This window comes from Leptodactylus fuscus, chromosome 10 (genome assembly GCF_031893055.1).
Source record: "Leptodactylus fuscus isolate aLepFus1 chromosome 10, aLepFus1.hap2, whole genome shotgun sequence".
In the NCBI taxonomy this organism is placed as follows: Eukaryota; Metazoa; Chordata; class Amphibia; order Anura; family Leptodactylidae; genus Leptodactylus; species Leptodactylus fuscus.
The window spans coordinates 86,447,109-86,475,100 of NC_134274.1; the positions used below are offsets into that span (position 1 = coordinate 86,447,109).

A 27,992-nucleotide genomic window follows, 5' to 3' on the forward strand; every position below is an offset into this window, starting at 1 on the left:
AAAACAAAGTTTGGCTCAACTCGAATCCAAATGGATTTGGACTCTTGGTTCTCTTGTGCCAGCGGGACTGAATGAAGTCCTGGGCTTTGGTTCTTTTCTGTAGGTTCTGTGACCGCCTGTACCTATGTAACTTTCCCGTTTGTATGTATATATGTGTGTGTCTAGTCTTCATTAAATGTGTTATGGTTTGGTATTGATTTGGATTTACACAGGATTAACCCATTCTCTGCTGTCTTGACGTGTAGGCTGTGAGGTTCACATGATTGGATATTTTTTTCGCTTCCATCTTGGTGGAATTGGTATTGTATTCAGTTGCATTCATGCTTTCCCAATAAGAAAATATTCTTGCCGTACTTGGTGCGCATGCGTGTCACGGCGCTCCGCTCGCACGCGAGACTTGGAGGGCGATATTTCGTCCCGAGCCTCTCTGTCTGGGGCGTCTTAACGATGCACAAGCACCACTCATCAGTCCGGCATACTCCCCCTAGAGCTAGGACAATCCTGACATGGTCTGGATAGGCATTGGATGTTCAGTAGCCACATGGCCAGTGTTGCATTCTATATACACCAATGAGATTCCATCTAGTTACTTAAAAGACCTAGATCTAGACCACTTCCCCTGACGAAGGCAAGAGCGCCGAAACGCGCGTCGGGTGATCCGCTCACCACAGGTCCCGGGCACTAGCCTAGCCCTACACACAGGTAAGCACATTTGGTTTTGATATTACATATTGAACTGGTCTCTTTAGGCATGTCATATACTTGTGTATTTGTCTGCATACCGGTTCACTGCTTCTGAGTGACCGTCTGCAACTATCAAACCTAGGTGCAGGTCTTTGAGATACTGAGACACAGCTGTTGTTTCCAGCTAGATATGAGGTTGTGCTTTACTACTGACTGGTGGCTACAATAGCGTATACTGATATGTGCAGACACTCTTTATTACATCCTCATGCTTGGAGTGTATTCATATTCGGGGGAGTTGGATTCGGGTGGGTGAGTGGTGGGTATGGGGGGGGTTTGGGGTATAACAGTCCGTGGAGTCTCATCTTCCTCTTAGTTGGTGACTGCTATATGGGGAGGTGGGGGTGGGGCGGGTGTATTGGGATAAATATAACAGTCCGTGGAGTCTCATCTTCCTCTTCGTTGGTGACTGCTATATGGGGAGGTGGGGGTGGGGCGGGTGTATTGGGATAAATATAACAGTCCGTGGAGTCTCATCTTCCTCTTAGTTGGTGACCGCTATATGGGGAGGTGGGGGTGGGGCGGGTGTATTGGGATAAATATAACAGTCCGTGGAGTCTCATCTTCCTCTTCGTTGGTGACTGCTATATGGGGAGGTGGGGGTGGGGCGGGTGTATTGGGATAAATATAACAGTCCGTGGAGTCTCATCTTCCTCTTAGTTGGTGACCGCTATATGGGGAGGTGGGGGTGGGGCGGGTGTATTGGGATAAATATAACAGTCCGTGGAGTCTCATCTTCCTCTTGTTTGGTGACAGCTGGACACGTATTGGGCAGCGATCTCCACAGTGGCCTCTTCTTCTCCCAGTAGGATGTAGAGTTTCCTCTTCTCATCTGCAGATATGAAGTCTGTGAGTTTGTGGGTTTGTGTGTTTGGATGTCCGGATGTTTGTTCCTCAATCACAGCCAAACGGCTGAATGGATTTTGTTGAAATTTCACACACACCGACATATTGCCCAGGAAGGAAGAATAGGCTACTTTAAATGTGGGTCACTCACCCCAAATCGCCACCGCGACCCTCCAAAGTTCTCTCCGGCTCTGCTGTAGGTGCTGGCATTCTGCCAGCCCAGGTCTTTCCACGCACCTCCTATTGGTGCATGGCAGGGTGTGGGCGGGCAAGGGAGCCGGCGCTGCAGCACCATACGTTGCCGGAAAAGTGTGGGCGGGCCGATTGACAGGGAAGACCGTAGTCAACATGGCGGCAGCCCACATGCTCCAGCCGCCGCTGCCATCCCAGGCCGCCTACACAGGACCGGCAGATGATCGTCTCCATTAACCCTAACGCCGCCTCAGTCACAGCTGACCTGTCCTGATGTCCTCTGCCAGTGCATAGGCGCTGCGCTGCTCCTTCTCCGCTATATTACTTCTCCGCGTCGGCACCCGGACCAAGCTCCGGGGCCGGCATCATGTTCCTATGGCAGCCGGGAGCCGTGCGCAGGGTCCCCGTCCTGTCGGTCTTTTGCTCTTACTGCAGCCTAGGCTACGTAACCTGCTACGTAACCGCCGGTTTTATGCTATAGCATAGCATAAAACCGGCGCTTCTACTGCAGGCTACGTGCCATAGGCTGCAGTAGGAGCGAAAGACCGACAGCCCGGGGACCCTGCACACGGCTCCTGGCTGCCATAGGAACATGACGCCTCGTTTTTGTTTTTTTCTGGTGTCATATATTGTTGAGGTAGAGACACGCAAATTAAGGGGTACAGATAGTCACAAGAGGACCTTTAATTTTTTTCCGTCACATGACATGTTCGTTCCTTTACAGCTCTGTGCTATGTTTTTGTTTCCCCTCTGGAGAAGGTAGTAGGAGTAGAATGGGCGGCCCACTGAACCCACGATTTCTGTAAACACGTTAAACTTTCGGACACCAAGTGGGTCTCCTGGAGGCACACAATAGAAGGATTCACCTGTCTAATCTGGGGAAAAATGGAGGCGCGCTTGCGCGGATTACCCATACCCCTCACATTCCAGGAAAGGACTTTAAGTGACGCCATAGCGGTCTATGTCCCAATAAATACAAGCCTGAAGCATCGGGGCATAGAGGCATGATGGAGCGCGGCAGATCAGAGAACAATCAAAAACACAAACAGAACAAAACCGTACACCTGCAAGAGGTGTATAAGACGGTGTAAACCGATCTTGATCTGGGCACTCTCTCAAGAAATTAGCGCAGTGAAGCTAAATACAGGCAAAACAGCAGAGCCGATAATACAGAGCCATAACAAATAAACATCCCAGGCCCCTGAAGAAGGCAGCAGAGCGTCCACCTGGTCAATGACGGACATAGCAATAAAACAGTGTCAAAATAAGGCAGTAATCCGAGGTCCACAGGTACGGTCCAGGTGGACCTCTCACCACTAAGATGTAAGGTCAGCGCCGTGGGGATCCAGGTAGAAGAGACAGCCAGTCCTCAGCGTCCTTAGGGGTAGTGAAAAATAGAGAGCGGTCGCCATGAATGACCCAAAGCCTGGCAGGGTAGACCATAGAATACTGTATAGCTTTTTCACGTAGCCGCCTTTAAACTGCTATGAAGGAAGCTCTGGTCTTTTGGAGGGCAGCCGAGAAATCAGGAAAAATCGCCACAGCAGCTCCATTATACTTGATCTCCCCGGCCTGGCGTGCAGCCCGAAGTGCAGCGTCCCGGTCAGTACTGTTAATCAGGCAGGCCAGCAAAGGACGTGGAGGAGCCCCTTGGGGAAGGGGGGGGTTAGCGGGGACTGCAAATATCCAGGAGAAGTGCGCCTCCGAGAGGGTGTCACGGAGCCACTGTTCAACAAAGGAGTGAGGCTCAGCACCCTCGGCCCGCTCCGGGAGACCTATAATCTGTAGATTGTTGCGGTGTAATCTGTTCTCCAAGTCATCAGCTCTTTGCATCCAGAGGCTCGCCGCCCGCTCCAACTCACGGATTTTAGCAGGAAGGGGTTGGACGGAGTCCTCCACTTGTGAAACGCGGTCCTCCACTTCTCCCACTCTGCCCCGCAAGGATTGAAAGTCCTGACGAAGTAAGCCAAGGTCAATCTTAACCTCCTCGATTTTGCCAGTTAAGGAGGAAGTGCCAGCCTGGATCGCTTCCAGCAATTGGGCCGTAACTTGTTTCAGAGTAAGTTCAGCGTCCGCCATGGATAGGCCAGGAGGAGAAGCAGCCGGCGAGACAGGGGCTGAAGGGGTAACAGACCTGGCGAACCCCCGCAGGTGCTCAGAGGCGAGGGTCGACTACTGGCGACTCATCCGAGAGAGCCCGCCGCCGCCCTTTTTACGGGTTGCGGAGGTAGGTAATGGTGGCGGATTCAGGAGGCCCAGGCCACAGGGGCAAATTTCAACAGATCCAGCAGTATAGCAAAATGGAGGAGACAGTCAGTACAGAGCGGGACGGAGGACCCCAGTATCTTGCCCGGGTGCCAGGAGGAGCAGCAGAGGCATACAACAAGTGCTGGAAGGGGATGGGTGGCAAGGAGAGGAAGAAGACACCACTATGTAGCAAATATAAGGAGGCAGCAGGGAGTCCAGTCATGCACAGAGAACAGTCCGCCACTAAATTGCCAGGAGGAACTAGCTGAGGACTCCAATGCAAACAGTCTGAAAACACCAACTCGGACTGGACACACCACTATGAGGTGATAAGGATGCAGGAGCAGGCAGAGGGGCTGAAAAGATGGGAGGGACTCACCCAGCGATGCAGCCGCAGGGACCAGGAGGACGCAGCCAGGATAGCAGACCGGGCTCCAGGAGAAGCAGGAGGCCACCGCAGCCGCAGCAATACAGGATGGGAGGAGGGTTGCAGCCAGGACCAGGCACGCTGCACAGCCACCGGAAAGAGAGGAAAGAAGATGGCCGGCGGCCTCATGGATAGAAGCAGGCCGCAATCTTCACCAGTGCGTCGGGCTGCAGGAGCGCTGCTTCGGGGACCCATGACCGACGGACCAGGACAGGAGGTAAGTATTACTCGCTGGAGGGGCCCAGGACACCAGGGAACAGGATAAAAGCAGGAGGATGAAGTCGGCTCAGAACGGAGCTCTCACATCACGCGACCATCCAGCTTCGCACGGTAGCCATGCCCCCCTTCGCTCCTGTGTTATTACTAGAGATAAGAGTTATGTCATGTGACAGATTTCCCACAATCCCTCACCTCTCCGGTCAGCAGGTAGATGATCTCCAGGGTCAGGTTCAGGAGTCTGTCTGTAATTCGGTTCTCACACTTCTCCATCTTTTATGGGTCAGTCAGGAGAAGACTCCGGAGTTGGACCATGAGGTTCTGTGATGTTCTACTGTGAATTCAAGAGACAGAAATCTGGAAAGATCCCACAAAGAGGAGCAATAACCGTATATGGCTCATTATGTTCCCTCTACCCTCTGGTAACCCCTCCGCACTCCCTCTACCCTCCGGTGACCCCTCCGCACTACCTCTACCCTCCGGTGACCCCTTCGCACTCCCACTATCCTCCGGTGACCTCTTCGCACTCCTTCTACCCTCCGGTGACCTCTCCACACTACCTCTACCCTCCGGTGACCCCTTCGCACTCCCACTATCCTCCGGTGACCTCTTCGCACTCCCTCTACCCTCCGGTGACCCCTCCGCACTACCTCTACCCTCCGGTGACCCCTCCGCACTCCCTCTGTCCTCCGGTGACCTCTTCGCACTCCCACTATCCTCCAGTGACCCCTCCGCACTCCCTCTACCCTCTGGTGACCCCTCCGCACTCCCTCTACCCTCTGTGACCCCTCCCACTCCCTCTATCCTCTGGTGACCCCTCCGCACTCCCTCTACCCTCCGGTGACCCCTCCCTCTACCCACCAGTAACCTCTCCGCACTCCCTCTATCCTCCGGTGACCCCTCCGCACTCCCTCTACCCTCTGTGACCCCTCCCACTCCCTCTATCCTCTGGTGACCCCTCCGCACTCCCTCTACCCTCTGGTGACCCCTCCGCACTCCCTCTACCCTCTGGTGACCCCTCCGCACTCCCTCTACCCTCCGGTGACCCCTCCGCACTCCCTCTACCCGCCGGTGACCCCTCCGCACTCCCTCTACCCTCCGGTGACCCCTCCGCACTCCCTCTACCCTCTGTGACCCCTCCCACTCCCTCTATCCTCTGGTGACCCCTCCGCACTCCCTCTACCCTCCGGTGACCCCTCCGCACTCCCTCTACCCACCAGTAACCTCTCCGCACTCCCTCTACCCTCCGGTGACCCCTCCACACTCCCTCTACCCTCTGGTGACCCCTCCCACTCCCTCTATCCTCCAGTGACCCCTCCGCACTCCCTCTACCCTCCGGTGACCCCTCCGCACTCCCTCTACCCTCCGGTGACCCCTCCGCACTCCCTCTACCCACCAGTAACCTCTCCGCACTCCCTCTATCCTCCGGTGACCCCTCCGCACTCCCTCTACCCTCCGGTGACCCCTCCGCACTCCCTCTACCCTCTGGTGACCCCTCCCACTCCCTCTATCCTCCGGTGACCCCTCCCACTCCCTCTATCCTCCGGTGACCCCTCCCACTCCCTCTATCCTCCGGTGACCCCTCCGCACTCCCTCTACCCTCCGGTGATCCCTCCCACTCCCTCTACCCACCAGTAACCTCTCCGCACTCCCTCTATCCTCCGGTGACCCCTCCGCACTCCCTCTACCCTCCGGTGACCCCTCCGCACTCCCTCTACCCTCCGGTGACCCCTCCGCACTCCCTCTACCCACCAGTAACCTCTCCGCACTCCCTCTATCCTCCGGTGACCCCTCCGCACTCCCTCTACCCTCCGGTGACCCCTCCGCACTCCCTCTACCCTCCGGTGACCCCTCCGCACTACCTCTACCCTCCGGTGACCCCTCCGCACTCCCTCTGTCCTCCGGTGACCCCTCCGCACTCCCTCTACCCTCCGGTGACCCCTCCGCACTCCCTCTACCCTCCGGTGACCCCTCCGCACTCCCTCTACCCACCAGTAACCTCTCCGCACTCCCTCTATCCTCCGGTGACCCCTCCGCACTCCCTCTACCCTCCGGTGACCCCTCCGCACTCCCTCTACCCTCCGGTGACCCCTCCGCACTCCCTCTACCCTCTGGTGACCCCTCCCACTCCCTCTATCCTCCGGTGACCCCTCCGCACACCCTCTACGCTCCAGTGACCCATGCACACTCTTTGTAGTTTGCTATTTGCCCCATCCCCTCCCTCCAGCGCCCCCTATACAGGACTCTTTGCGGTGGGTCTGCTGACACTTGTAGTACCACCAATAACTCCCCACCTAAAACCTACTATATACAGTCAGTGCACCCACCCCAGGACACTGCAGAAATTGGATGTGTCGGGGGCCCCCCCACTCACCTGAGGACCAGACATCCTAGTCACTGACCAGCAGCTCTATATTCTGTGACCCCTGACCTCACCACTGTCACTACCTCTTCTACAGACACTACTGATGATGTCATCAGGACCATGTGATTAGTCACATGTATGGGAGGAGTCACACACTGGGCTCCTATCTCTGCACTGTATATATAGCAGGGCTGTGTGTGTAATGTATATATAGTAGAGCTGTGTGTGTCATGTACAGGTAGCGAGCTGTATGTGTTATATACTGTATATATATAGCAGGGCTGTGTGTGTAATTTATATATAGTAGAGCTGTGTGTGTTATATACAAATACCGGTGCTTATATTGCAGGCTACCTAGCATATCCTGCACTAGAATGACAGGTCGAGGATCTTTCACAAGACTACCGCTGAACCTGGAGCTTACGCCGGGTGCCGGTGATCACAGCAATAATGGAGGCAGCCATGCACGGCTGGGAAAATAGCACCTCGGTCAGCTATGGTGGCCACCTGGCTTCTGGGTGACTGCTATAGTTAGACACCCGGCATCTGCTGTAGTATCGGTAGTATGGTGAATAATCCACCGAAGGGAAATATCACGTGTAATAACTACCATTGTAATAAGTGTAATAACTACCATTGTAATAAGTGTAATAACTACCATTGTAATAAGTGTAATAACAGCCATTGTAATAAGTGTAATAACTACCATTGTAATAAGTGTAATAACAGCCATTGTAATAAGTGTAATAACTACCATTGTAATAAGTGTAATAACTGCCATTGTAATAAGTGTAATAACTGCCATTGTAATAAGTGTAATAACTACCATTGTAATAAGTGTAATAACAGCCATTGTAATAAGTGTAATAACTACCATTGTAATAAGTGTAATAACTGCCATTGTAATAAGTGTAATAACTACCATTGTAATAAGTGTAATAAGTACCATTGTAATAAGTGTAATAACTACCATTGTAATAAGTGTAATAACGGCCATTGTAATAAGTGTAATAACTACCATTGTAATAAGTGTAATAACTACCATTGTAATAAGTGTAATAACTACCATTGTAATAAGTGTAATAACTACCATTGTAATAAGTGTAATAACTACCATTGTTGTAGTTTGATCGTGAGAAGAAAAGTTCTGCCATTTGGCCATGTCATTCTGTCACTCAGTTCCTTCATTGCAGATCGCAGTATGTGGCTAATCCTCTGGTGTGTGGAACTGTGTGCAGATGCATGTATCCAATACCCCAGCGTATGGTACTGTGTGCAGACGCGCGTATCTAATCCCCCGGCGTGTGAAACTGTGTGCAGACGCACGTATCTAATACTACGGCATGTGGTACTGTGTACAGATGTGCGTTTCTAATCCTCTGGCGTATGGTACTGTGCGTAGATGCACGTATCTAATCCTCTGGCAGTGGTACTATGTGAAGACATGCGTATCTAATCCTCCAGCGTGTTAAACTGTATGCAGATGTGCGTATCTAATCCTCCCCTGTGTGGTATTGTGTGAAGAGGTGCGTATCTAATCCTCCCCCGTGTGGTACTGTGTGCAGACACACATATCTAATCCTTTAGCGTATGGAACTGTGTGCAGACCTGCATATCTAACCCTTGGTTGTGTGGTACTGTGTGCAGATGCACGTATCTAATCCTCCCCTGTGTGGTACTGTGTGTTGAGATGCGTATCTAATTCTGTGGCTTGTGGTAATGTGTGCAGAGGCATGTATCTAATCCTCCCCTGTGTGGTATTGTGTGAAGACGCACGTATCTAATCCTACGGCGTGTGGAACTGTGTGTAGACATGCGTATCTAATCCTACGGCATGTGGTACTGTATACAGACGCGCTTATCTAATCCTACGGCATGTGGTACTGTGTGCAGAGGCATGTATCTAATCCCCTGGCGTGTGGTACTGTGTGCAGACGCGTGTATCTAATCCTTTGGCATGTGGAACCGTGTGCAGACGCACGTATCTAATCCTTCAGTGTGTGGAACTGTGTGCAGAAGCGCGTATTTAATCCTCTGGTGTGTGGAACTGTGTGCAGACGTGTATCTCAGCAACGGTACGTCCGAGCGAGTTGGGGTCTCATCCTAAACCTTCCCGGATACCTGAAGTATCTCTGTACCAAATTTGGTGAAGATCGGTCCAGTCGTTTGGTTCATATTAAACAATAGTCAGCAGTAAACACTGAGGCTCTGGGTTATCAATGAGCTTCAGCCTGAGATTAGGGATTACGGATTAGTGACTACCTATCAGTTTGTGCTAGATTGTGGGCTGTGCTTGTGTGTTAGTGGGATTTACTCCACGTTGTAAATATCTACAGACAATAGGGAAGTCTAGTTTATTCAATATGGAGCTGCAGCTATCACACTCAAATCCCTACTTACCAGCGAACAGCTTCAAATACTATTGTGGGGTTAATACAAACGACACATTGTAACCAGTGTTAACACTCTATAGACTGTCCTCTGGTTTGCTGGATGAGAGGTATATAGTATATAGTGTGCAGCAAGTGTATTCTCAGTCACAGGGAGACGTGTGAAGCATTTGTTAGAAACACACCCTGTGAGTCTGGGAGGAATTTAATTTGCAAGAATTGTAGGGGCCGAATACTGTGTTGGGGTATTTTAACCCCTTAAGGACCAGGCCATTTTTTGGTTTCGCATTTTCGTTTTTCCCTCCTCACATTTCAAGAGCCATAACTTTTTCATTTTTCAGTTCACAGAGTCACATGATGGCTTATTGTTTGCGGGACAAATTGTACTTTGTAATGGCACCATTCAATATGCTGTGCAATGTACTGGGAAGCTGGAAAAAAATTCAGAATGAGGCGCAATTGGAGAAAAAATGCATTTGCGCCATTTTCTTATGGGTTTAATTTTTACAGCGTTCACTGTTTGGTACAAATGACATGTTACCTGTGTTCTACGTGTCAGTACGAACGCGGTGATACCAAATTTATAGAGTATTTGAAATTTTTTGATACTTTTAAAAAAAATGATAAACTGCAAAATAGAAAAAAAATTTTGTGTCATCATGTTCTAACACCTGTAACTTTTTCATATTTCCATGTATGGAGCTGGTTGTGGTGTCTTTTTATGCGGGACAAGATGACGTTTCTATTGATACCATTTGGGGAAAGATCCGATGGTTTGATCACTTTTTATTCAATTTTTCATAGGAGGCAAAGTGTTGAAAAAAACGCTTTTTGGCTGTTTTTATTTTTTTTGCCGCTACGCCGTTCGCAGTACGGGATAAATGTTTTAATATTCTAATAGTTCGGGCATTTTGGAGCGCGGGGATACCTAATATGTTTATGTTTAATGTTCTTTAATTACTTTTATAGCTGATCTAGGGAAAGGGGGGTGATTTGAACTTTTATATTTTTTTTATTTTTTTAATACTTTTAAAAACTTTTTTTTTTCTTCTGTTACATTTATGATCAGACCCCTTAGGTACCTTGAAACCTAGGGGGTCTGATCGCTCATACTATTCACTGCAATACTACAGTATTGCAGTGAATAGGAAAATCGCAGCACTTCTATTAGAGGCTGCCTCTGGCATCATCTAATAGAACTAATGCAGGGACAAGCCTGGAAGCCTTCAATAGCAACCGATCACCGCCCTCATGTGACGTTCAGGAGGGCGGCAATCGGCGAAACATGGCGGCGCCCATGCCGCCGGCGCCGTTTACACGCTGCGGTCACGTTTGACCGCAGTGTGTAAAGGGTTAACAGCAGCGATCGGCTCGGGCACCGACCGCTGCTGTTAGTGGCAGGTCCTGGCTGTATGATACAGCCGGCATCTGCCGTGTATGGAGCGAGCTCAGCGTGTGAGCTCGCTCCATACATCCCCATGCGACCCATGACGTACAGTTACGTCAAGGGTCGCTAAGGGGTTAATTTTTAAAAAACATTATAAATAAAGGTTATGTTTTATCCTATTTAGTGGGGGTGCCCCCTTTTTGGAATTATTGTAAAATTGGTAACCATTGATCCAGTGTGTTCCACGTCTGCACACAGTACCACATGCCGTAGGATTAGATACGTGCGTCTGCTTACAGTTCCACACGCCAGAGGATTAGATACGCGCGTCTTCACACAGTTGTACATGCCATAGGATTAGATACACGCGTCTGCACACAGAACCCCATGCTGTAGGATTAGATACGCGCTTCTACCCACAATTCCACACGCCATAGGATTAGATACGCTCCTCTTCACACAATACCACACAGGGGAGGATTAGATATGTGCGTTTGAACACAGTACCACACTTTGGAGGATTAGATACATGCCTCTGCACACAGTACCACATGCCAAAGAATTAGATACGCGTCTCAGCACACAGTTCTACACGCCAGAGGATTAGATACATGTGTCTTCACACAATACCACACACCGGAGGATTAGATACACGCCACTGCACACAATACCACATGGGGGAGGATTAGATATGTGCCTCTGCACACAGTACCACATGCCAGAATATTAGATACGTGCCTCTCCACACAATACCACATGCCGGAGGATTAGATGCGCACCACTGCACACAATACCACACGGGGGAGGATTAGATACGCGTCTCAGCACACAGTTCTACACGCCAGAGGATTAGATACATGTGTCTTCACACAATACCACATAGGTGAGGATTAGATACCTGTGTCTGCACATAGTATCACATGGGGCAGGATTAGATACATGCCTCTGCACACAATACCACACGCCAGAGAATTACATATGCATCTCAGCAAACAATACCACACGGGGGAGGATTAGATTTGCGCGTCTGCACACAGTACTACACGCCTGTAACATCTCTGCCTGTTCAGGCCTCTGCGCCACCCTCTGCTCGCGTGCTGCGGCGCAGGAGGCATGTGCAGTTTTATAATCTGCTTAAAGTTTTTAGTCGCACTGTGTGAACTCAGCTCTAGTTCTGTGATTGCATTTGCACCACACCCGTCTTCTGCCTATGTTGCCTCTGTCCATTAAGTGTTTGATTTTGTCTTGCCTGTGATTGACAGCTTTCCTTCCTATCAGGTTCAGGGCGGGTTCTTCCTCCCCTATTTAGTCTTGGCTCACAGTCACACTGGTGCCGGTTATTGCCTCTAGCTTTCTGGTTTCTCTTGCTGTTTAATTACTTGTATTCTGATCCTTGACCTCTGGCTTTCCTACTGACTATTCTCTTGACTCCGATTTGGCACTGCATCGCTCTCCTGTTACCGAACCCTGGCTAGCTGACCTCCCTTTGTTGTTGTTTGTCTTGTCTGCGTTTTGTGTTTCACGTATTCAGGGAGGGATTGTCCTCGTGGTTGTCGCCTATTACCTAGAATAGGGTCTGGCAATAGGAAGGGCAAGCGGGGGGCTTCAGCTTAGGGCTCACTGTCTCTTGTGTCCCATCCCAGGGTTTAAACAGTTACTGGGAATTGCTGTCCTAGCAATTCCCTTACAACGCCCAAGAATTAGATACGCGCATCTGCAAACAGTACCACATGCCGTAAGATTAGATACGCACGTCTGCATACAGTTTCACTTGCCGGAGGATTAGATACGCACCTCTTCACACAGTACCACACGCCGGAGGATTAGATATGTGCATCTGCACAAAGTACCATACCAACAAGGATTGGATACTTGCGTCTAAACACAGTACTACACGGGGAAGGATTAGATACAGCTTTACTCCAGGTATCCATAACAACTGATCACAGGTTTTTCACTAATATCCAAAATGAGATACACATAATCACATGACGCTTATGGACATACACACAAACCACATACACAATACACCAGCGCAAAACTGGACAATTCTTATGGGGCCACTACACAAACATAACATGTAATATACCCGTGCGAAGCCGCGTCCTCCAGCTAGTATATATATATATATATATATATATGTCTGTATATAACAGATGGGTATATATATATTGGTGTTTGTATATAATAGTGCCTAGACGTGTTTCTCCTTCAGTCTCCCCCGGCTTTAAGAACATTTGATAAGATTGGTTTTTTGCTTGTGACTCTCGGACATCAGAAGACTCCGGGCTGGTCAGGGTCAGCAGGAGCGAGGTTCTCTACCATCTTGGACCTCTCCTTATTGGTTCACCTCTCGTCCACTTGTAGTGATTTCTCGGACTCCATAGCCCTTGGTTTTCCTTCAGGTCTGACTGAGGAGGAGTCACAATGATGCCCATATAGATAGCGACATAAGATCCACCACCATGTTGCCGGATATTTAGCCTTCAGGTCTGACCGGAGGAGATGGGAGTAATAAGTGTATGGAGGCCTTTCTTATAGGACGTCTAGTGTTTCTATTGGTGCCTAAGTCCGCGCCAAGACTGAATGAGAGACTGACAGCTTAATATATAAGATCCGGTCTGATTAATCCATTTATCACTTGTACAGTATCAATTAGCCGTTGCCCTGGCCTGGCTTTGTGCCGATCTTCCCGTATTTGCTGGTTTTACTACCATGAGATAAAGGACTGCTTGTTATCCATTTCATGAATCTTCCCATTGTCTTCTGCAAGTTCTCAGTCATTCATATGTCATTTCTCTGCTTAGACAATACACATATCACATACACGGATCATGTACACGCATCACGTACTCGTATCACATACACGCATCACATACTCCTATCACATACACGCATCAGATACACACATCGCATACACGGATCACATACACGCATCACGGATCACATACACGGATCACATACAGACATCACATACACAGATCACATACACGGATCACATACACACATCACACACACGGATCACATACACGCATCAGATACACGCATCGCGTACACGTATCACGTACTCGGATCACATACACGGATCACGTACACTGATCACATACACGCATCACGTAATCGGATCACATACACGCATCACGTAATCGGATCACATACACGCATCAGATACACGCATCGCGTACACGTATCACGTACTCGGATCACATACACGGATCACATACAGACATCACGTACTCGGATCACATACACGGATCACGTACACTGATCACATACACGCATCACGTAATCGGATCACATACACGCATCACGTAATCGGATCACATACACGCATCACGTAATCGGATCACATACAGACATCACGTACTCGAATCACATACACGCATCACGTAATCGGATCACATACAGTACTCAGATCACATACACCCTTAGATGCGTTTCTCGGTTTAGAGCCCTTGGTGGCCCCTGAGGGTGAGGCTCCGGCCCATCTGCAGGTCCTGTACAGTTGTGTTATCTTATAACCACCGACCATGTTGTCATTTTATTACTCTGACCTGTCCGCCATCTTGTCGTTTTACCACAGACGGACCAAACAAACTGACCTTCTTGTAATGGTCCATTTATTCTGCACCGGGGTAACACTATAATACAGCGGCTACATCACCGGAGCAACCTCCTGGCGCTGGAGAGCACCTACCGCAGAGCACAGGAACACTCCACATCACTGAGATCAAATACAACAATTAGATTTGACCAAAGTGACCTGGAATGAAATTGTACCATCTGTGCCCGTTTGGACTTGGGCCGTAGGCTGCGGTGCAGGAAGCGTCCGGCTCTGACTCCCCCGCCATCTCTCACACCCTGGTCTCCCTCTGCTCCTCCAATAGTTAGTCTTCTCCTTACCTGTGTGCGTGACAGCCGGGCTCCGGATCAGGCCTGGGGCGGGTTCCTTCTTCCTATATATTGTTTCTCCCGCTCCCCTTCATGCTTGCTGTTGTCTTTCTGTGCCCCATAGTCTTACTGTCTGGATTTATTTCTGACCTTTGGCTTTTCTTCTGACTACTCTCTTGGATCTCGTTTCTGTACTGCGCTGCTTGACTGGTTCCGACCCTTTGGCTATCTGACCTCCTATTGTTGTTTGTCTCGTCTTCGTTCTGTGTTATCACCTATATCAGGGGCGCTCACACTTGTACAGGGGTTGAGCTACTTATAAATTGACCAAGTCAAAATGATCTACTGTGTGGGCGGGGCCCACAAGTCTAATAAGACTGGGCGGGGCTTAACAAGTCTAAGAGGTGCGGCCTGCTCTGATGCAGACGTTCTGATTGGCTCAAAGCTCACATGGCACTGCCCGGGCACCCAGCACAGAGCCGACACCACTGCCAGTAATGCCGATGCCCACAGCACAGACCCCCAGCCTGGAAGGCTCCTGCCCACCCGCGGCCGCCTGGAGAGCGCGTCATCCCCCAGAGCTGCTGCTGCTTCTGTCCCGTGTGTCTCGATGGCGGAGCGGAAGGAAGACTTCCCTCCGCTCCACCGCCGAGACACACGGGCCAGAAGCAGCAGCAGCTCCGGGGCATGATGCGCTCCCCGCTCTCCAGTCTGACACGGAAACTAGGTGGGGCTGCGGCCCAGGCCCCGCCCACACAGCAGACCACACCTGCAATGAACGCTTCTGGCTGTGTCACGCGATCAACCCATACTTCCTTCGCGATTGACCAGTAGATCGTGATCAACGTATTGGGCACCCCTGACCTATATCATAAGAAGGGACTGCCGCCCAGTTGTCGCCTAGGGCAGTGAGACAAGTAGGCAGGGACAGGGGGCTGCAGTCTTAGGGCTCACTATCTTGTTGCCTCCCCCCAGGGTTCACCAGCAGCTATTGGGGAATTGCCCTTCTAGTAATTCCCTTACAGAGATTGAGAGAAGTGTGACCCGAGCTGGAGGGAATGTCTGTGACCAGGTGTCAGCCATAGTCTCCCAACCTCTTAGTGATCTATGCTAGGAGTCCTATATAACCAGGTTGTAAGTATGGGGCAGCGGTCGGGTGGGCAGAGACCCCTACCACAGATCACTAGGATGTTTGGAGTCAGGTCCCTGCGATCATACAAATGGCGCCTTCTCCATGTGAGTCCTCTGATGTCTAATAAGATAAGACTTCTGGGTAAAACACTTCCCGCACTCGGAGCATATAAACGGCTTGTCCCCTCTATGAATCCTCTGGTGCTCCACAAGGGCAGATTTCTGGGTAAAACATCTGCCACACTCCAGACATGAGAATGGCTTCTCCCCCGTGTGAATTCTCTGGTGCTGAACGAGATTCGACTTCTTGGCAAAGCACTTGCCACAATCGGGGCAGGGGTACGGCTTCTCCCCTAGGTGTCCTCTCTTGTGCTTAAAAAGAAAAGATTTCCGAGTAAAACACTTGCCACAATCTGTACAAGCGAACGGCCTCTCCCCCGTGTGGCTTCTCTGATGGTCCATAAGTCCAGATTTATGGCTGAAGCACTTTCCACATTCTGAACATGAGAAGGGCTTCTCCCCCGTGTGGATTTTCCGATGCTCAATGAGTCCAGACTTCTGGGTAAAGCACTTGCCGCAGGCTGAGCAGGAGTATGGCTTCTCCCCCGTGTGAATTCGCTGATGTTTAACCAGATCTGACTTGTTTGTAAAGCTTCTCCCACAGTCAGAGCATAGAAATGGCTTCTCCCCCGTGTGAATTCTCCAATGTTTCACCAGATTTGACTTCTTGGTGAAACATTTGCCGCATTGTGAACATGGAAATGGCTTCTCCCCCGTGTGAGTTCTCAGATGTTCGATGAGAAGAGATTTCTTGGTAAAACCCCTTCCACACTGCGAGCAGGAGAACAGTTTTCTCACAGTTGTGCTGCCGAATCCGTCCAGACTTCCTTCATGAATTCTCAGGTGGACAATGAGCTGGGCCTGCTGGGAGAAGCCTTGGCCACAGTCAGGACAACAAAACGGCTTTGCCACTACGCTGGTCCTTTCACGGCTACGACCTGATTCCTCCGTGAGACAGTCCCCAGATTCCGAACATGGACCACCATCTTGTGGAACCAAATGCGACTGATTGGAACATCCCTCCCCGTTATAGAACGCAATATCGCCAAAGTCAAGTCCTGATCGGATTCTCCGGGCAATGGGATTCTCGCCTGGGTCATTTTGGATGGTGTCTCGGGGATGTCCCTCTGAGGTCCTGCTTTGGTCATCTGACAAAAATAAAAGCATGACATGATAGATCTTCACGAATGTAGGACGTATAGGTTATGGGATCCGTATACTAGAGGCAGACGGAACCTACGTGCACATATATGTCATATAGGGAGAAAGGGGCAATATTTAAAAACTGTGAGTGTGTGTGTGGGGGAGGGGGGGTTCACCGGGGTTCTTAAGATTGGGGTTCATGTCTTAATGAATTCCAGGATTATGAGGAGACTCCGGCCTGAGATCTTCACCAGTGGGGTCGGGCACAAAGTCCTGCCATGGATTCTAGTAAAGGTGATGCCCCATCCCGCTCCACCAAATCCTGAATGGGGTGTAAGAATTTATTGTCAGAATCTCACTCGGCAAGGAGGTGGGGCTTATGGGAAAGGTGACGTGTCCTAAATGGTGTCACGTTAGACTAGTCAGTATAAGGGGTGGTCACTAATCTGCATCAGTCACTGTGGTAAATCTGGTGTAGTATAAGGTCGGCTTCTGCTGTGTAACTTCTTACAACGTGTCAGTAAATCTGTCCCAATAAGTTTTCTACGAGCCCCAGAGATCACTTAGCAGATCCTGATGCTGTGACTGTCGTCCCCCCCCCCCCCCCCCCCCCCCCCGGACTACAATGTGCTGAGATCTGGCCCCCGGCGCGGACACGTACTGCGAGGGGAGACGCCCGATGTTTCGGCACTGACGGAGGAGCGAGGCCGATAGCTTTCTGTGCTCTTTAGGACTCACCAGGGCTGATCTGTACAGGACTCTGCTCCTCCTTACACGGCTGATCACCCATCATGGACGTCTCTTCCTCCTCCTCGTCTTCATCTTCTATAACTTTGACATTAATATCGAGCAGATCTTCTTCCTAGGAAAGCAGAACAATCCGACAAAAAACCGCAAAAATCCATCAACTGCACAAACAGAACCCGATGGCGAGTCTGAGGTCTGGTACATGACACGTCGTCACGTTACGGCAGGTCTTACAGATTCCCCTATATCTGCTCACTATGGGACTCTCGATTTTTACATTGTCTTTGCTCTACCAGTTCGATTTGGGACATTAGCCCACCTACAGATCCATATAGAGCAGGGGGTGCCCCGAACCAACGCGGTTACAGCCATCTGTGCCCCCATTTCATGAAGATAAGCCGTTATACTTTCCTAGGGTCTCCTCGGACTCCTCTTTGGGGGTCCCGGACTCCTCGCTGTTCAGCACACCCCAGGGTCACTGCACGATCGCCAGAGGTACAAGACATGTGCACTAGAGCTGATCTGTACAGACCAGGCCTGCACGGGGCGAGGAGAACAGCGGCGGGGGGGGTGGGGGGGGTGGGGAGGGATTGTTATGGCCAGAAGAGAAGGACGATTTAGGACACTAAACATATAAGGAAACGTGGCTGGTTTCTTGTCCTAAATCACCCGGACAATGCTGGACAAGAGGCCCAAGAAACCCCCCACCCATCAGAGATAGAGTCTCTATAATGGATTTCAGGAGACCCCCCCCCTACACTTACCTGATAATCCAGTAAGTAATCCTGATCCTCCTCTGTGCAATCCCAGGAATACAGAGCACGGGGACATCTCTCCGGGGGGTTTCTCTCACTGGATCCATCTGTAGGACACACACAGTGACTGAATACATTGTGTATATGGGATAGGGGGGGGGGTCTAGGGGCCCCTCCATACTGCTCTCTACCATCTCTCCTCTTACCTGGTGATGTGAGGGTCAGATGATGGGGGGGGGGGGGATCTAGGGGCCCCTCCATACTGCTCTCTACCATCACTCCTCTTACCTGGTGATGTGAGGGTCAGATGATGGGGGGGGATCTAGGGGCCCCTCCATACTGCTCTCTACCATCTCTCCTCTTACCTGGTGATGTGAGGGTCAGATGATGGGGGGGGATCTAGGGGCCCCTCCATACTGCTCTCTACCATCTCTCCTCTTACCTGGTGATGTGAGGGTCAGATGATGGGGGGGGGGGGATCTAGGGGCCCCTCCATACTGCTCTCTACCATCTCTCCTCTTACCTGGTGATGTGGGGGTCAGATGATGGGGGGGGATCTAGGGGCCCCTCCATACTGCTCTCTACCATCTCTCCTCTTACCTGGTGATGTGGGGGTCAGATGATGGGGGGGGGATCTAGGGGCCCCTCCATACTGCTCTCTACCATCTCTCCTCTTACCTGGTGATGTGGGGGTCAGATGATGGTGGGGGGGATCTAGGGGCCCCTCCATACTGCTCTCTACCATCTCTCCTCTTACCTGGTGATGTGGGGGTCAGATGATGGGGGGGGGGGGGGATCTAGGGGCCCCTCCATACTGCTCTCTACCATCTCTCCTCTTACCTGGTGATGTGGGGGTCAGATGATGGGGGGGGATCTAGGGGCCCCTCCATACTGCTCTCTACCATCTCTCCTCTTACCTGGTGATGTGGGGGTCAGATGATGGGGGGGGATCTAGGGGCCCCTCCATACTGCTCTCTACCATCTCTCCTCTTACCTGGTGATGTGGGGGTCAGATGATGGGGGGGGGGGATCTAGGGGCCCCTCCATACTGCTCTCTACCATCTCTCCTCTTACCTGGTGATGTGAGGGTCAGATGATGGGGGGGGATCTAGGGGCCCCTCCATACTGCTCTCTACCATCTCTCCTCTTACCTGGTGATGTGGGGGTCAGATGATGGGGGGGGGATCTAGGGGCCCCTCCATACTGCTCTCTACCATCTCTCCTCTTACCTGGTGATGTGGGGGTCAGATGATGGGGGGGGGGATCTAGGGGCCCCTCCATACTGCTCTCTACCATCTCTCCTCTTACCTGGTGATGTGAGGGTCAGATGATGGGGGGGGGGGGATCTAGGGGCCCCTCCATACTGCTCTCTACCATCTCTCCTCTTACCTGGTGATGTGGGGGTCAGATGATGGGGGGGGATCTAGGGGCCCCTCCATACTGCTCTCTACCATCTCTCCTCTTACCTGGTGATGTGGGGGTCAGATGATGGGGGGGGGGGATCTAGGGGCCCCTCCATACTGCTCTCTACCATCTCTCCTCTTACCTGGTGATGTGGGGGTCAGATGATGGTGGGGGGGATCTAGGGGCCCCTCCATACTGCTCTCTACCATCTCTCCTCTTACCTGGTGATGTGGGGGTCAGATGATGGGGGGGGGGGGGATCTAGGGGCCCCTCCATACTGCTCTCTACCATCTCTCCTCTTACCTGGTGATGTGGGGGTCAGATGATGGGGGGGGATCTAGGGGCCCCTCCATACTGCTCTCTACCATCTCTCCTCTTACCTGGTGATGTGGGGGTCAGATGATGGGGGGGGGATCTAGGGGCCCCTCCATACTGCTCTCTACCATCTCTCCTCTTACCTGGTGATGTGGGGGTCAGATGATGGGGGGGGGGGATCTAGGGGCCCCTCCATACTGCTCTCTACCATCTCTCCTCTTACCTGGTGATGTGAGGGTCAGATGATGGGGGGGGATCTAGGGGCCCCTCCATACTGCTCTCTACCATCTCTCCTCTTACCTGGTGATGTGGGGGTCAGATGATGGGGGGGGGATCTAGGGGCCCCTCCATACTGCTCTCTACCATCTCTCCTCTTACCTGGTGATGTGGGGGTCAGATGATGGGGGGGGGGATCTAGGGGCCCCTCCATACTGCTCTCTACCATCTCTCCTCTTACCTGGTGATGTGGGGGTCAGATGATGGGGGGGGGGGATCTAGGGGCCCCTCCATACTGCTCTCTACCATCTCTCCTCTTACCTGGTGATGTGGGGGTCAGATGATGGGGGGGGGGATCTAGGGGCCCCTCCATACTGCTCTCTACCATCTCTCCTCTTACCTGGTGATGTGGGGGTCAGATGATGGGGGGGGGGGATCTAGGGGCCCCACCATACTGCTCTCTACCATCTCTCCTCTTACCTGGTGATGTGGGGGTCAGATGATGGGGGGGGGGATCTAGGGGCCCCTCCATACTGCTCTCTACCATCTCTCCTCTTACCTGGTGATGTGAGGGTCAGATGATGGGGGGGGATCTAGGGGCCCCTCCATACTGCTCTCTACCATCTCTCCTCTTACCTGGTGATGTGGGGGTCAGATGATGGGGGGGGGGGGATCTAGGGGCCCCTCCATACTGCTCTCTACCATCTCTCCTCTTACCTGGTGATGTGGGGGTCAGATGATGGGGGGGGGGGATCTAGGGGCCCCTCCATACTGCTCTCTACCATCTCTCCTCTTACCTGGTGATGTGAGGGTCAGATGATGGGGGGGGGGATCTAGGGGCCCCTCCATACTGCTCTCTACCATCTCTCCTCTTACCTGGTGATGTGAGGGTCAGATGATGGGGGGGGGGGATCTAGGGGCCCCTCCATACTGCTCTCTACCATCTCTCCTCTTACCTGGTGATGTGGGGGTCAGATGATGGGGGGGGGGATCTAGGGGCCCCTCCATACTGCTCTCTACCATCTCTCCTCTTACCTGGTGATGTGGGGGTCAGATGATGGGGGGGGGATCTAGGGGCCCCTCCATACTGCTCTCTACCATCTCTCCTCTTACCTGGTGATGTGGGGGTCAGATGATGGGGGGGGGATCTAGGGGCCCCTCCATACTGCTCTCTACCATCTCTCCTCTTACCTGGTGATGTGAGGGTCAGATGATGGGGGGGGGATCTAGGGGCCCCTCCATACTGCTCTCTACCATCTCTCCTCTTACCTGGTGATGTGGGGGTCAGATGATGATGGGGGGGGATCTAGGGGCCCCTCCATACTGCTCTCTACCATCTCTCCTCTTACCTGGTGATGTGGGGGTCAGATGATGATGGGGGGGGATCTAGGGGCCCCTCCATACTGCTCTCTACCATCTCTCCTCTTACCTGGTGATGTGGGGTCAGATGATGGGGGGGGGGATCTAGGGGCCCCTCCATACTGCTCTCTACCATCTCTCCTCTTACCTGGTGATGTGGGGGTCAGATGATGGGGGGGGATCTAGGGGCCCCTCCATACTGCTCTCTACCATCTCTCCTCTTACCTGGTGATGTGGGGGTCAGATGATGGGGGGGGATCTAGGGGCCCCTCCATACTGCTCTCTACCATCTCTCCTCTTACCTGGTGATGTGGGGGTCAGATGATGGGGGGGGATCTAGGGGCCCCTCCATACTGCTCTCTACCATCTCTCCTCTTACCTGGTGATGTGAGGGTCTGGGGGTCGTCCATCATCACCTCCTTGTACAGATCCTTGTGTCCTTCTAAATACTCCCACTCCTCCATGGAGAAATAGACGGTGACATCCTGACACCTTATAGGAACCTGACAACACAATGACACCGTCCTCATCATCCTCCAGACACATCATCCCTTGTGTTAGTGTCTAATGTCCCAGCATTCCCAGCAGCGCTCACCTCTCCGCTCAGCAGACAGATCATCTTGTTGGTCAGCTCCAGGATCTTCTGCTCGTTGTTGCTCTCAGGTATCAGTGAGTGAGGTGAAGGCTCCATGATGGGGCTCGGGCTCCTGCTCCATCCTCCTGACACATGGGGGGGGCGGCTGCTGGGGGTCACATACTTATCAGATGTCTTCTTCACTACTGTGTAGTCCTGAGTATGGAGAGACCCTGATAAATATCACTATAGACATTCCCACAATCCCTCACCTCTCCGCTCCGGTGTTATTACTAGAGAGAAGAGTCAGCTCATGGGACAGATTTCCCACAATCCCTCACCTCTCCGCTCAGCAGGTAGATGATCTCCAGGGCCAGCTTTAGGATCCTCTCGGTGATGCTGCTCCTGTCGTTCTCCATGCTGTGTGGATTAGTTTCGGTTCTCTACATCATGGAGGACGTTGCGGGGGGTTCTCGGAGCACTTGTACTTATACAGGGGTGCAGTCCTACGTCTCGTGTCCTGTAGGGGGCAGACATGAGGGGTGATGGCTCTATCAGTCCCTGTCCGGTAGTGAAGTCTATGGACACAACAGACAGAACGTCCTGAATGGAGGATTTTTTTTTTCTCTGCTTGAAAAAACAGCCCTGGGTGTGAACAGACACGACATAAAACCCCATAGAAATGAATGGAAATGTCGGAGGGAGCAGCTCGTGCACCGTAATGTGAACACCGCCTAAGCCTTCATTCACACTACACCAGACATCAGTGCTGTATGTTATATAGGGGACAGTGTAGGAGTCCTGTATACAAGAGGACATGTGGTGTATAGGAGACAGTGGGGACGTCCTGTATATAGGAGACAGTGGGGACGTCCTGTATATAGGAGACAGTGGGGACGTCCTGTATATAGGGGACAGTGGGGACGTCCTGTATATAGGAGACAGTGGGGACGTCCTGTATATAGGAGACAGTGGGGACGTCCTGTATATAGGGAGATAGTGGGGACGTCCTGTATATAGGTGACAGTGGGGACGTCCTGTATATAGGAGACAGTGGGGACGTCCTGTATATAGGAGACAGTGGGGACGTCCTGTATATAGGAGACAGTGGGGACGTCCTGTATATAGGAGACAGTGGGGATGTCCTGTATATAGGAGACAGTGGGGACGTCCTGTATATAGGGAGATAGTGGGGACGTCCTGTATATAGGAGACAGTGGGGGACGTCCTGTATATAGGAGACAGCGGGGACGTCCTGTATATAGGGAGATAGTGGGGACGTCCTGTATATAGGAGACAGTGGGGGACGTCCTGTATATAGGAGACAGCGGGGACGTCCTGTATATAGGGAGACAGTGGGGACGTCCTGTATATAGGAGACAGTGAGGACGTCCTGTATATAGGGAGATAGTGGGGACGTCCTGTATATAGGAGACAGTGGGGACGTCCTGTATATAGGAGACAGTGGGGACGTCCTGTATATAGGAGACAGTGGGGACGTCCTGTATATAGGAGACAGTGGGGACGTCCTGTATATAGGAGACAGTGGGGACGTCCTGTATATAAGGAGACAGTGGGGACGTCCTGTATATAAGGAGACAGTGGGGACGTCCTGTATATAGGAGACAGTGGGGACGTCCTGTATATAGGAGACAGTGGGGACGTCCTGTATATAGGAGACAGTGGGGACGTCCTGTATATAGGAGACAGTGGGGACGTCCTGTATATAGGAGACAGCGGGGATGTCCTGTATATAGGGAGACAGTGGGGATGTCCTGTATATAGGGAGACAGCGGGGACGTCCTGTATATAGGAGACAGCGTGGACGTCCTGTATATAGGAGACAGTGGGGACGTCCTGTATATAGGAGACAGTGGGGACGTCCTGTATATAGGGAGACAGGGGGACGTCCTGTATATAGGAGACAGTGGGGACGTCCTGTATATAGGAGACAGTGGGGACGTCCTGTATATAGGAGACAGTGGGGACGTCCTGTATATAGGAGACAGGGGGACGTCCTGTATATAGGAGACAGTGGGGACGTCCTGTATATAGGAGACAGTGGGGACGTCCTGTATATAGGAGACAGCGGTGACGTCCTGTATATAGCAGACAGCGGGGACGTCCTGTATATAGGAGACAGCGGGGACGTCCTGTATATAGGAGACAGCGGGGACGTCCTGTATATAGGAGACAGTGGGGACGTCCTGTATATAGGAGACAGCGGTGACGTCCTGTATATAGGAGACAGTGGGGACGTCCTGTATATAGGAGACAGTGAGGACGTCCTGTATATAGGAGACAGTGGGGACGTCCTGTATATAGGGAGACAGTGGGGACGTCCTGTATATAGGAGACAGTGGGGACGTCCTGTATATAGGAGACAGTGGGGACGTCCTGTATATAGGAGACAGTGGGGACGTCCTGTATATAGGAGACAGTGGGGACGTCCTGTATATAGGAGACAGTGGGGACGTCCTGTATATAGGAGACGGTGGGGATGTCCTGTATATAGGAGACGGTGGGGACGTCCTGTATATAGGAGACAGTGGGGATGTCCTGTATATAAGGAGACAGTGGGGACGTCCTGTATATAGGAGACAGTGGGGACGTCCTGTATATAGGAGACAGTGGGGATGTCCTGTATATAGGAGACAGTGGGGATGTCCTGTATATAAGGAGACAGTGGGGACGTCCTGTATATAGGAGACAGTGGGGACGTCCTGTATATAGGAGACAGTGGGGACGTCCTGTATATAGGAGACAGTGGGGACGTCCTGTATATAGGGAGACAGTGTGGACGTCCTGTATATAGGAGACAGTGGGGATGTCCTGTATATAGGAGACAGTGGGGATGTCCTGTATATAGGGAGACAGTGGGGATGTCCTGTATATAGGAGACAGTGGGGACGTCCTGTATATAGGAGACAGTGGGGACGTCCTGTATATAGGAGACAGCGGGGACGTCCTGTATATAGGGAGACAGTGGGGACGTCCTGTATATAGGAGACAGTGGGGACGTCCTGTATATAGGAGACAGTGGGGACGTCCTGTATATAGGAGACAGTGGGGACGTCCTGTATATAGGGAGACAGTGGGGACGTCCTGTATATAGGGAGACAGTGGGGATGTCCTGTATATAGGAGACGGCGGGGATGTCCTGTATATAGGAGACGGTGGGGACGTCCTGTATATAGGAGACGGTGGGGACGTCCTGTATATAGGAGACGGTGGGGACGTCCTGTATATAGCAGACAGCTGGGTATATATATGTATATACTGTCCACGTCACCGCCCCCACAGGACACAGGTTATACAGGTATACATACTCCGGGCGCCGCTTATCTTTCACACGCAGCCGCTCTTCAGTTGCCCCGGAAATCCTTCCTCCTGTCACTTCTCACGTGACGTCGTCTGCGTACGCTATTGGCTAAGCCGGGGGAAAGTCTGAATGCGATTGGTGCCCAAAAGCAAGATGGCGGCGGCGGCTTCCTGACAGCAGGAGTAGTAGAGTGATATAGGTGTCTGATGTTCACGGCGGCGGCCATCTTGTTGTAGTCTTATTCTATGGCACAGACCTCTGGGACATGTAAGACTTGGTTTCCGCAGGATTAGTATGACTAGTAATACAGGGCAGTGTCCAGTGCTGGATTTATGGTCTACACCTGAGGTACAGAGCCAGGGGGCTGCCATAGGGGGCGCTTGTGTCATGAGGGAACCGTTTCTTTTGGTGCATGTTCACACATGGCAGATTTGTTGCTGATTTGTTTTCCAGTTGTGCAGGCAGCAGCTGAACGTACCTACAAATACTGTATACGTGTTCAGCGAGGCTCCCCCACAGCGCGGCACATCTATAGGTGTCCGATACCCCTATAGATCACATCCAGCCTCCATCCACAACTGCCCTGAGACGTCCTGAACTCGCTGATCTCCCCGGACAGGTCTAGACGGGACCATGTGGGTGCGAAGTCTCCCTGGACAGGTCTAGACGGGACCACGTGGGTGCGAGGTCTCCCCGGACAGGTCTAGACGGGACCATGTGGGTGCTAGGTCTCCCCGGACAGGTCTAGACAGGACCACGTTGGTGCAAAGTCTCCCCAGACAGGACCATGTGGGTGCGAGGTCTCCCTGGACAGGTCTAGACGGGACCACGTGGGTGCGAAGTCTCCCTGGACAGGTCTAGATGGGACCACGTGGGTGCGAAGTCTCCCTGGACAGGTCTAGATGGGACCACGTGGGTGCGAGGTCTCCCCGGACAGGTCTAGACGGGACCACGTGGATCGAGGTCTCCCCGGACAGGTCCAGACGGGACCACATGGGTGCGAGGTCTCCCCGGACAGGTGTAGACGGGACCAAGTGGGTGCAAGGTCTCCCCGGATAGGTCTAGATGGGAACACTTGAGTACGAGGTCTCCCTGGACAGGTCTAGACGGGACCACGTGGGTGCGAGGTCTCCCCAGACAGGTCTAGACGGGACCACGTGGATCGAGGTCTCCCCGGACAGGTCTAGATGGGACCACGTGGGTGCGAGGTCTCCCCGGACAGGTCTAGACGGGACCACGTGGGTGCGAGGTCTCCCCGGAAAGGTCTAGATGGGACCACGTGGGTGCGAGGTCTCCCTGGACAGGTCTAGACGGGACCACGTGGGTGCAAAGTCTCCCTGGACAGGTCTAGATGGGACCACGTGGGTGCGAGGTCTCCCCGGACAGGTCTAGACGGGACCACGTGCGTGCGAGGTCTCCCCGTACAGGTCTAGACGGGACCACGTGGGTGCGAGGTCTCCTCGGACAGGTCTAGACGGGACCACGTGGGTGCGAGGTCTCCTCGGACAGGTCTAGACGGGACCACGTGGGTGCGAGGTCTGCCCGGACAGGTCTAGACGGGACCACGTGGGTGCGAGGTCTGCCCGGACAGGTCTAGACGGGACCACGTGGATCGAGGTCTCCCCGGACAGGTCCAGACGGGACCACATGGGTGCGAGGTCTCCCCGGACAGGTCTAGACGGGACCAAGTGGGTGCAAGGTCTCCCCGGACAGGTCTAGATGGGAACACTTGAGTACGAGGTCTCCCTGGACAGGTCTAGACGGGACCACGTGGGTGCGAGGTCTCCCCAGACAGGTCTAGACGGGACCACGTGGATCGAGGTCTCCCCGGACAGGTCTAGATGGGACCACGTGGGTGCGAGGTCTCCCCGGACAGGTCTAGACGGGACCACGTGGGTGCGAGGTCTCCCCGGAAAGGTCTAGATGGGACCACGTGGGTGCTAGGTCTCCCTGGACAGGTCTAGACGTGACCACGTGGGTGCAAAGTCTCCCTGGACAGGTCTAGATGGGACCACGTGGGTGCGAGGTCTCCCCGGACAGGTCTAGACGGGACCACGTGCGTGCGAGGTCTCCCCGTACAGGTCTAGACGGGACCACGTGGGTGCGAGGTCTCCTCGGACAGGTCTAGACGGGACCACGTGGGTGCGAGGTCTCCTCGGACAGGTCTAGACGGGACCACGTGGGTGCGAGGTCTGCCCGGACAGGTCTAGACGGGACCACGTGGGTGCGAGGTCTGCCCGGACAGGTCTAGACGGGACCAC

At 52.5% G+C, this 27,992-nt stretch overlaps 3 protein-coding genes across 3 annotated transcripts in view; 1 reads left to right on the forward strand and 2 right to left on the reverse strand.

Annotated features, from left to right (window-relative positions):
* Positions 1-7,121, reverse strand: part of LOC142219344 (uncharacterized) — an 80,530-nt gene extending 73,409 nt beyond the window's left edge. Inside the window, exons 1-2 of the mRNA XM_075288330.1 lie at positions 7,047-7,121; positions 4,868-5,006 (exon numbers count right to left, since the gene is read on the reverse strand). Coding sequence (XP_075144431.1) covers positions 4,868-4,945 — 78 coding nt within the window. The 5' untranslated portion in view covers positions 4,946-5,006; positions 7,047-7,121. The remainder of the gene's footprint in view (positions 1-4,867; positions 5,007-7,046) is intronic.
* LOC142219340 (uncharacterized) overlaps positions 1-27,992 on the forward strand; it is a 116,068-nt gene that overhangs the window by 33,477 nt on the left and 54,599 nt on the right. The gene's annotated exons all lie outside the window — the stretch shown is intronic.
* Positions 15,918-22,837, reverse strand: LOC142219358 (uncharacterized). Its single transcript, XM_075288356.1, has 6 exons — positions 22,751-22,837; positions 22,431-22,625; positions 22,215-22,338; positions 18,551-18,648; positions 17,778-17,901; positions 15,918-17,044 (listed from the first exon to the last, which is right to left on the reverse strand). The coding sequence occupies exons 1-6, from the start codon at positions 22,826-22,828 to the stop codon at positions 15,918-15,920; spliced, it is 1,746 nt and encodes a 581-aa protein (XP_075144457.1). The 5' UTR covers positions 22,829-22,837.

Coding starts and splice junctions, on each gene's coding strand:
- LOC142219358 (XM_075288356.1), bottom strand. CDS start 22,828: ATGGAGAACGACAGGAGCAGCATCACCGAGAGGATCCTAAAGCTGGCC. Junction 18,649..22,214: donor CCAGACCCTCACATCACCAG/GTAAGAGGAGAG, acceptor TGTGTCCTACAG/ATGGATCCAGTGAGAGAAAC. Junction 17,045..17,777: donor TCCTGTACAGATCAGCCCTG/GTGAGTCCTAAA, acceptor TATTTTTGTCAG/ATGACCAAAGCAGGACCTCA.